Genomic DNA, 10,814 nt, shown 5'->3' on the forward strand with positions numbered 1-10,814 from the left:
ATGACGTAGATGCATTAGTGATTTTATTTCTCTTTGACTGTAGTCTATGGTCAACCGGCGTCTGATAAATGTTGTTGTTTATTTGTGAAATCTAAATAATAAATAATGTAAAATTAAAAACATGTCTGTATTATCTGAATATAAATTGTTTTTCCCAATAGACAGCATTCAAAAAGTATGTGACATGTTTGAGGAGCAGCTGCGCAGTAATAAAGAACCGGATTTAGCATTGTTTTCCATCATAGTTGGTGCTGTTGAAAATAATTTAACAAATGTTAAAAACAGCGATAAGGACGTGAGTTTGTCCGCAAATAAATTTATCAAAATGAAGTTTCCTTCTGTAGAATGGGAGGAAGTTAAAACACTCTATGACCGCTTCGTATCTTTGATGAAAAGTGGCGTGGACGCGAAATTATTAGGTGGAGAAGTAGCTACACGTGATTTAGTAAAACGAGTGGCTGATGTTGTTTGGAACTCATTAACACGCAGTTACTATAAGGATAGGGCGCACCTACAATCAATTTACAGCTTTTTAAAAGGAAACAAATTGGATTGTTTTGGAGTAGCTTTTGCAGTGACTGCTGGCTGTCAAGTTTTGGGTAAACAAGATGTGCATTTGGCACTCTCAGAAGATCATGCTTGGGTGGTTTTTGGAAAAGATGGAATGAACACTGCTGAAGTAAGATATTATTTTTCATGATTTTTTTAAAGTTAATTAGTTTTAGGAACAGTTGCTACACACAAACAATGCTTGATTTGATTACTGGTTCCAAAAGTATTTGCAATTGGACATAGATAAACAAAAACGATCCAATTCCATTGCAATAGTTTTGAGAAATTTATGGTGTTATAAATAAATGTGGCATATTGTTACAATAGATACCTTTCAATTCAAATATCAAATCTTTGAAAACACTGCATAAATATTAGGATGCCATTCCATGGGTCTTTGGCCCTAAATATCTCAAAACTAGCTTACTGTGGGTTGATCCTTTTCATTTAACCAAATCCAATTTATTCTTAACAAGCTTTATCTTTCCAAGTTATGAAAATGGAATATTTATTTTTATTTATTTATTTAGTATATTGGTAAGGTTACAGAATTTACACAATATTTTCTACATCACTGTAGGACACTTTCCTAACCCAATTTAAAATAGCACTTTTACATTTATGGACATATATCATATACACATAACATTTCAATGATATTGAAATGTTAGCTTAATGCTAGTTCTTATTTGAAAGACACTACTTTGGTATTACTTTAAGTTCCAATGTCATGGTGTACAATTACAATAAATTGGAAAAGTACACATCTCACATAAACCCATCAAATTTGGCATTGGAATATTTTGGTGGTTTATCAAAATAAAACATAAAGTAGTTCAGTGATTCACCAAAATATATATCTTTTGTTTATGTAAAATATTGCGTCATCTATTATCAATTGCAAGATTCATGTTTTTTTTTAATTTATTTTTTTAAATATACATATATAGCTAATAGAAATGCTTAATGTCTGAAACATTTTAAATCAATAAATCAACAAATTTTCACACAGAAGCATGGAAGCGTAATTTATGAATACATAAAGATATTTTAGCAACTAAGGGAACATAAACTTAATATTAAAAACATACAGGTTTTTTTTACTGTGATGAAATAAAAGTATGTGAATATTTTCTAGACATTTTCAATTTTTTTTAGTTTTTATTCCATTATAAGTTAGCTCATGACTGCAATCTTACCTTATTGTATGTGATGATGCAATCTAAGATGGCCAACCGGTTAGGGAGTATGAGAGAAATATTTAAACCATACCTCTAATCGGTTTCCATGCTACATCATACACAAACACTTAATTGATTAGCGGTACATCTTTGAGGGTAGAGTGGTAACTAGCCACAGCTAAAGCCTCCCACTAGGCCATATCAGACTAGAAAATAATAAGAAATAATAAATTCCCAAACTATCCTCCATCTTAAAGCGCTTAGTGCTTCGCCAGGGAGGTCGTCAAAAATTACCAGTAGGTTTCAGGTAGTCTTGGCTTTAAGTTGGGATTAAATAGTAACAATTTATTATGATCATGTATCATTCACTTGATCAGGTAACATGGCATGGGAAAGGCAATGAAGACAAAAGGGGACGATCAGTTGGTGAAGGAGTGCTTGCTCGGTCATGGCTGTATGTGGCTGGTAAACCAGTTGTATGCACACGGGTAATGGAGCTTGCAGCGTTAGTGTCATCAATTAATCCAACACTGACACCTACTATTGATGTACATGAAGTAGCCCAGATGCAGCACAGGCTCCTTTGGTTGCTTTATGACAAAGGTAAATAATACTGTAATTACATATACATACAATAATATAAAAGCAGTGTTAAGATATAGTACTAGTGGTTAAGTATCTCTCTTTTTAGTACTTTTTGAGAAAAGTTGTCAATGCCTTAAAATAAAACAAACATATTTTATTATTTTTATTATTATTAACCTAATACACCTCAATTAAAGTTTTCTTTTCTATGCTGTAAGGCTTTAGAGCCTATTTGTATGTTTAATTTTCGTTAGAAATTATTCACTCATGGCACCACTATGGTGCACCAGAAACATTTTGACCGGAAACCAAAAAGAAACCTGACATGTTTGTATTTATTCCAGCTATTGATTCACATATGTTATTTTTATCACACTCCCTATTTTGAAAGAAAAGAAAATAGCAGAAAGTAGCTAAGCTAAAATCTAAAACATTTGGTGACTTTTGCTGTTAGATTATGTATCTTTTATGTAGTTTACAAGTTGGTAAAGATACTAAAAGATGTAGCAGGAGATTCACCAGATGTTAAATTATTGCCACTACCTATGAACATCTGCAGTACAATAGAAGCCACTACAGCAGAAATGTTATCTGCTTGTAAAAGTAAATAATATAAGTTATTTTTACAGGTCATTTAGATGCATATCCTATGGCTTTAGGAAATCTTGGTGATCTAGATGAGTATATGAAAATATCTAATTGCGCTGAAGAACCAGACAGCTCCAACGTAAAAAACGAGGCGGGCACGAATCCAAGTACACCTAGACCAGATTCTGCAGCTTTGTACGTTCAGGCGATTCGCTCTTCCAGAACACATTATGAGGATCGCCACGTATATCCATATACTTTTCAAGGTGGCTATTATCACAGGTACAAGATGTATAAAGAAGCATTTCATGCCTGGGCTTGTGCTGGTGATGTTATAAGACAGTAAGTGATGTCCTTATTGTCCGTTTTCTTTTTCATTTTTATATCATCATCATTCCTAGCCTATGAAAACTAGCTGGGCATGCGCCTTCTTTAAAGGCCAGAGTTATTAGAGAACAGACCCGCCACGCTGCTCCATAAGGGTTTTAACTACTATTATCACATGTTAGTGACCATAATCAGGACTGACGGCTTAACCGATAACGCTAACCACCTAACCCTGGGCAGTTTCTTCTTAACAGTAAAATGGTATTTCCAGAAATTTTTAGCGTGATTTGGGAATCGGACCCAATCGGATTTGATCCCAATTCACCTATTTTATCCACCTGATCTAGTATCAAAAAAATATTTATATTATTTTAACTAAATGGAAATTAATTGTATTGAAAATTCCAGCTATAACTATTCAAGAGATGATGAAGAAATATACAAAGAATTTTCTGAAATTGCAAATGAACTAATACCCCAATTGATGAAAGCTGAAAGCTCTGGACATTCTGCAAGATCGATTTTAAAGGATCCAGAATGTTTTGCGTCTCTTCTTAGGTAGCTAATAAATATATTTAATTATCGACGGTAGAAAGGCAAATGGGGTCAATTGAAAATTTAAAAAGAGAATAAATTAAAGAATATCTCCTTAACATGGTTCAAAACTAAAGTTCAAGGGACTTTCTTCATAATACGAGAACAACGCCGGATAACTGCATATAAATTGGCATTGCTAATATTGCTAAAAAATAAAAATTGGAAAGCCTTTCCACCATCAATATGTATGTTACTCGTTTAAAAATATTTTACATTTTAAACTAAATTTGACCAAAAGTAATATTTTACAATCAGACCTAAAAAAAAAATATTTTTTGCTCATAGAAATTACTTCACATTTCAGGTTTTATGATGGAATATGTAAATGGGAAGAGGGAAGTCAAACGCCCATTTTGCACATTGGATGGGCAAAGCCTCTTGTTAGTACCATATCAAAGTTTGATGCTGAGGTGAGAGCCCAAGTAAATATCATCTGCAGTCCTGACAATGGCGAGCCAACTGACGAACCACAAAAATCTGAAGATTCAAATCAGAAAGAGGATAAGAAAATAGATAATGATAGTTGGAACAATAACACTGAAAATGCAGAGTTGTCAGTGCGGGAGCAATTGACAGCAGCAGTAAATAGCCGACCTCGTGTCACACTATACAGTCACAAAATGGCAGCCCTTAAACCACTGTTGTTAGCTGAGCGTTTGAACACACACGCATTGCAATTACAACTGACTGCGCAAAGTCAATTACAAAGACCGCAGCCACCTGCCAAAAGGCGAGAGGATGATGAACACACTTCTCAAGCACCGACCGCTCGAGCAAAGCGGGCTCGCCGCGAACGTTAGTACTTTCTGTACAAAACAATGTAAATATAATATATTATAATTCTATCTTTAAAAGATTAAGAAAATAGAACATAGTGAAATATTTTTTTGGTAGTACAATCATACTCAAGGAGTAGATGAACTTTGCTTATATATTACCAATCCAATACTTGTATTTTACCAATCCTCAGTATATATTCGATATTTATCTAATAATAATGGGATTATTTGTTGGGTATTTCAAGTGTGTCAAGAAACATAACAACAGAGAATACGACAAATAAATCACATGATGTTGGTAATGTGTTTCTGAGCATACAAAATACAAGGGTTTGTATAGAATTGGATTAGTACAAAGTGGGTTTTAAAAAAACAGTTAAATTTTTTAGTTTTGAATTATTGTTGTAAGATTGTTCTATGGTAAGAATATAATATTTGCATTTTTAAACGTTTCCCAAAATTTAAAGTTTTTCGTAGGCTATAAATGACTGCTTTAAATTGTTTATAAACTTTTATGCTAAGCATAATTCAAAAAGAGTGAGACTCTTTGGTTGTTATTATTATTATTTATTACTCTGTTTAGTTCCATAACAACTCTTATATCAGAGTATGCATTGCCTATTGAATCTTCTATTTGATTTTTTTATAACAATTATTGATAAATAATTTTAAAATGGATTCAATGAAATGAAAATAAATCTATTTAACCTGTTGCCATGTACAAATTACTTATATCCTGAAAGGATGTTTAATTATTAGTAGACATAGAGATTGATTAATAATATTATAATGTTAGATTATTGATCATAATATTATTGTTTATAATTGTTGTATTATGTTACATAAAGTCTTAGTATACAATATAAATCACAATAAAATATTATTTTACTACAAGTGTTAAAACAAATGTAAATAAATGAGTTAACGTTATAAGTTTATTATGATGCAACTATGTATGACTTTTATTTGTAAATGTTTGCTGCAAATAAATCTAAACTAAAATAATTTTAAATTAGTATCAAATACCATGTTTGACCACTACAATTATTATAGTGTGATGTGTCCAACTAATTAGAAACAACTTGAAATCTACATGCGTGGTAATAAATGGAAAGGCTGACAGATATTTAATTTGCAGATTAATGTGATGTGTTGAATATTTAATATTTATTATTAATAAGAGTGACCTCAAGCCAATTACACTAATTCATAACAAAAAACAACTAAAACTACTTAAAAATTCGCAGACTTGTCAAACAGCAATTAAGGTGCACTGTTTTTTTCTAACTAGTCTGTCTTGTTAACCAAGTCCAACTAAGTTTTGTATAAAAAGTATTATTTAAAATCAAAAGTACAATGGGTATAACTTGTTTAACTTGTTGGATAACCATAATAGCTTTTTAAAAATTTTCATAATAAACTCTTATCTGATAGGCAAAGAGAATGTTGGAAATAATAACCAAATAATATATGAGTATAAATAAACAGGGGTAGACATTAATTTCTATTCCCTGGTGGTTCACGTGAATAATTTTCTTTGTAAGGTGATATAATCGGGGTATATGTTTTATGTCACCTGTTTATGCCAGCCGTGCAAAGGTGTTTTTACGTGTCGCGACAAATCGCTTATACCCGTTTTCACTGAGAATTAACTAGGCAATACCTATATAAGTAACTCCTAATCTAAGGAGATTCCTAGGCAAACATCAACCATTCAACAATAGTGATAGCCTAAGAGTTGATGAAACGTTTTTTATATCCATATCGCCTAAATCTTCGTTCTTCGTTTTTCTCCGTAATGCGCGTTTAGTGAAAACGGGCATTGGTGTTTCAAATTGGATGCCACTGCAAAAAGTAGCCATTTATTATTGATACAGCATTTTTATACAAGATATATTTGTATATATATTGATAGATACAAGATTTTTTAATTATCCTGTCATATGCTGTTTCTTGTAATGTATTCTTATTGTAAATGTTTAAAATGTAAAAGGTAAATATTTTATGCCCGAATCGTTAATTAATGTTACAGAATTCATGGTTTTCTATTTAATTTTAATATTATGTTTATTATATATATATATAAGCGTTTATGAGTCATGGGGCATAGAATAGACTATTTTGTACAAATTATTTTATTATAAAGCTAGAAATTAATGTTCCTCCAATTTCATTTCGAAAGCTGACTCGTAGGCTAATACTTTCCTGGCAAAGTCATCTTACTTATTTATTGAAATGTACCGCCGAAATTTATTGAGACTTTCCGCGACAAAATAAGCCTAAAATACGCCTAAAACACTTTGAAAATGCCTTTCCAAACGTCCCGTCTGTATCGGTACTTCCGTTCCGAAACTTAGTTCAGATAAACAGACAATTATTGAAAAAATCGTTTTCGGCTTTGCTTTATTTCAAATGATCATATATATATATATATATGTAGCTTCAGTGACGCCGTGCACTGACGCCGTGGCATACCTTGAACCATACCATACCATACCATACCATGCCATACCATTGGATCCCTAGTGAATAGCCTAGTGGTTAGGGCTTCGGCTTCCTTTCGGTTGGACCGAGTTTGATTTCCGGGTTTGCACTAGCTTTCTGGAGTTCTAATGGAATAAAAATCTCTGGAAATATCAGATGCTTTAATGGTGTAGGATACCATTTACTATGTTTTCCTACTCCTGCATGCCTTATGAGTTCCCCTTCGGTTTATCCTTAAACCATTTTCATTTCGAGAGTAGATCCTTGTTCTGTAGTGTGTCGATGATGGAGCACCCATTATGGGTTGATGATGATGGAAGTTTTTTTTACACCACCAAAAATGGTGGTGGTATTACAAACATAAGCGTTTCGTGGATAACCTTGAGCTAGTGATACAGCGCGTAAAACTGCCTCACTTATTGTTAAACGAGGCGTAACGACACAAAAGTTACAGTGTTTTGTATTAGGTTGTCTCACATCAACTGAGAGCAGCTTTCAAATGTCAGAACGGAACAAAACACGCGCGGAGCAAGTGTAAATTGGGCTATATTTTAACATAGCAGACAGAAATTTTCGAATAAAATAAAATAATTAGTGTAGATATTCTATAAGTATTGACTATTACACAATATTCAACTGTAAATTAATGTGATAATACTGTGTTGCATTTATTTAGTTTTAAATAAAGATTGGTTTAAATACTTTTTATCTTAATGTAAATAAACTTGATTTATATAATCATGACTTTTATTAGACATTGTTTTATAACGGTTCATAGGCGCGGAACTCTACAAATCAACGAGGCTATTGATACTCCGTTTTATACACTGACCGCATACTTTATTTATAATATGTCAGTGGTTTCATACAATATTTGTTTTTATTACGAAGTCAAAAAAGCTAGGTCTCAGAGCTTTAAGTCAGTGTTTTTAATATTCTTGTTTCTATAGAGTTATGGTATATAGAGTGCACACCGTTGCACACATTAATTTTTGACAACCTTACCGCCCAACGTTGCCAAAAACTTAAGCCAACTTTTTAAACTACTCCAAAATGGGCCCAATAACCCTGCTACAGTGGAACTGTAAAAGTTTACGTCCCAAGAAACATGAGTTAATCTCTCTGATTAACCTTCATAATCCCACCATTCTTGCCATCTCGGAGACATGGTTGAGGCCTGGTTCACGATTACGGGTGCCGGGCTTCTCCTGTTTGAGGGATGACAGAAGTGATGGGTATGCAGGCAGTGCTGTATTTCTACGGCACTCCCTCCCCTACACCCAAATCGCTCTTCCTTCTCACAGTCAACAGATCAATGCTGTTGCTGTCCGTACCCTAGACATATCTTTTGTATCTCTGTATATTCCTCATCCCTCATCTTCTATTATTCCCGAATTACAAGCAATCTTGTCGTCCCTTCCCAGCCCTATCATAGCCATGGGTGATTTTAACACCCACCACACGATGTGGGGGTGCCATGCTAGTGACGGGTTTTCTCCATTGCTGATTGATTTACTTGATGATGTCAGTCTTTGCATCCTCAATGACGGTTCTCCTACTCGAAGGGTATACCCCAATCAGAACCCTAAATCAGCGGTTGATCTCACCCTATGTTCGGCTAACCTAGCATCGCGCCTGACTTGGAACGTGCTACAGTCAACCTGTGGCAGTGATCATTTTCCTATAATTGTTACATTAAATAATAAATCCTTACCTACCCCTAACTATGATCCCCTTTTAAAGTATAAACTTAAAAAAGCAAATTGGGAAGATTATGCCCTATCCGTTGATTGCATTGTAGACACTCTGCCCGATTTGGAAAGTGATGGAAACATTCTGGTATGCTATGATCTCTTTTTAAAATCTCTTATATCTTCGGCCGATTCCCATATTCCAAAAAAACACCCTGTGATAAATCCGCTGCTTTCCTCTCCTTGGTGGGATGATGAATGCAGCGATTTATTTGGTAAAAGATCTGCTGCAGAAGAATTATACTCAGCCTGCATGACTCAGGATAACTTTAATAGTTACCAAAAACTAGATGCTAAAATTAAAAGATTAGTCTTCAAAAAGAAAAGAGCAAGTTGGACGCAGTTCTGTGAATCGCTTAGCCCTCGTTCACCCTCCACCATTGTGTGGGAAAATATGAGGAGATTCCGTCGCTCCCTGAGCCACGTTGATCCTTCCTCAAATAATCCTTCTGACTGGCTTAACAACTTTGCAGACAAATTAGCTCCACCTTATGTTCCCTATGTGGACTCATTTCTAACTACTACGCCAGCTCCAGCTACGGATGAAATGGATGCCCCCTTTTCCTTTTCTGAGCTTCAAATTGCTCTCAATGGTCTAAAAGATACAGCTCCAGGGGAAGATGGCGTTCCATATTCTTTCCTGGCTAACTTAAATGACAAAGCTAAAATTTATTACCTTAAAATAATCAATAAATGTTTGGAAACTGGTTCTAGCCCAAACTCCTGGAAATCTCAAATTGTTATTCCTATCCTTAAACCTTATAAAAATCTCCTTAATTCAAATTCATATAGACCCATAGCTTTGTCATCTACTTTAGCTAAAGTTACAGAACATCTCCTTAAAAACCGACTGGAATGGTTAATGGAAAGTAGAAATATTCTCCCCTCCTTCCAATTTGGGTTTCGGAAGGGTATGAGTACAACAGACAGTCTCAGTGTATTAACAACAGATATTAGATTAGCCTTTACAAAAGGAGAGTACCTTGTGGGTGCTTTTCTTGATATTGCTTCTGCATATGATAATGTCCTACTTCCGGTGCTCAGGCAGAAACTACTTAAGCTGAGTGTTCCCTCGAGGATGGTTCATTTCATATGTAATCTGCTGTTTTGCAGATATGTTCTGGTAAAGCATCAGAATAATTCTCTTCCCCCCAGATTAATCTGGAAAGGCCTCCCTCAAGGCTCTGTTCTCAGTCCTCTGCTCTATAGCATATATACCCACGACCTCGAATTGTCTGTTTCTAGTTTTTGTACCATTTTACAATATGCTGATGATATTGTCCTCTATCATAGCTCAGGCAGTATAGAGGAAGTATCCTGTCGTATCAATTCTGCTTTGTATTATCTAGGCCAGTGGCTGTCTGACCATGGCTTGTCCCTATCAGTGGGCAAATGTCAGGCAGTGGTATTTACAAGGAAGAGATACCTCCCGAACCTCAACATCTCATTTGAAGGTCAAGCAATCAATCTTGCAGTTAAAGCTAAATTTTTAGGTGTTTATTTAGACACACGACTGAATGGAATTGCTCATTCTGAACACATTATCAAAAAATGTGAAAAAGGCATCAATGTACTACGAGCAATAGCGGGAGTTTGGTGGGGTGCTCACCCCTATACTTTAAAATTATTATATAATGCCTTAGTACGTAGCCACATGGATTACTGTATGTTTGTTTTAGAGCCTTTTAATAAATCAGCTGAAAAGTTAAATAAAATTCAGTATAGATGCCTTAGAATTATTCTAGGTGCAATGAAATCCTCCCCCACTAATGCTTTGCAGGTAGAATGCGTTGACCCTCCTCTATCCATCCGTCGACAATATCTATGTGACCGCTTTATCAGCAAGATGTTACAGCTGTCATCCCATCCTCTTTGGCACCGACTAAGCCAACTATCACACACACCTTGCTCCCGTAACTCGTCTTCCTACTTGCTAGATAGTTTCCTAAAGTATACCAGCCTTCCTAATC

The 10,814-nt window shown here is 34.6% G+C and overlaps 1 protein-coding gene across 1 annotated transcript; it reads left to right on the forward strand.

Moving 5' to 3' along the window:
* On the forward strand, nt 1-5,221 carry LOC120627681 (menin). The gene is made up of 5 exons (XM_039895706.1): nt 1-679; nt 2,111-2,336; nt 2,948-3,248; nt 3,642-3,791; nt 4,135-5,221. The coding sequence occupies exons 1-5, from the start codon at nt 122-124 to the stop codon at nt 4,628-4,630; spliced, it is 1,731 nt and encodes a 576-aa protein (XP_039751640.1). The 5' UTR covers nt 1-121; the 3' UTR covers nt 4,631-5,221.
* The last annotated feature ends 5,593 nt before the right edge of the window (nt 5,222-10,814 follow it).

This window comes from Pararge aegeria, chromosome 11 (assembly GCF_905163445.1).
Source record: "Pararge aegeria chromosome 11, ilParAegt1.1, whole genome shotgun sequence".
Lineage (NCBI taxonomy): Eukaryota > Metazoa > Arthropoda > Insecta > Lepidoptera > Nymphalidae > Pararge > Pararge aegeria.

Excerpts from the sequence above, each read along its gene's own strand:
- LOC120627681 (XM_039895706.1), top strand. The coding sequence starts at position 122 with ATGTCTGTATTATCTGAATATAAATTGTTTTTCCCAATAGACAGCATT. Across the intron at positions 2,337-2,947 it reads TTGGTTGCTTTATGACAAAG|GTCATTTAGATGCATATCCT; the intron begins GTAAATAATACT and ends TTATTTTTACAG. Across the intron at positions 3,249-3,641 it reads GCTGGTGATGTTATAAGACA|CTATAACTATTCAAGAGATG; the intron begins GTAAGTGATGTC and ends TGAAAATTCCAG.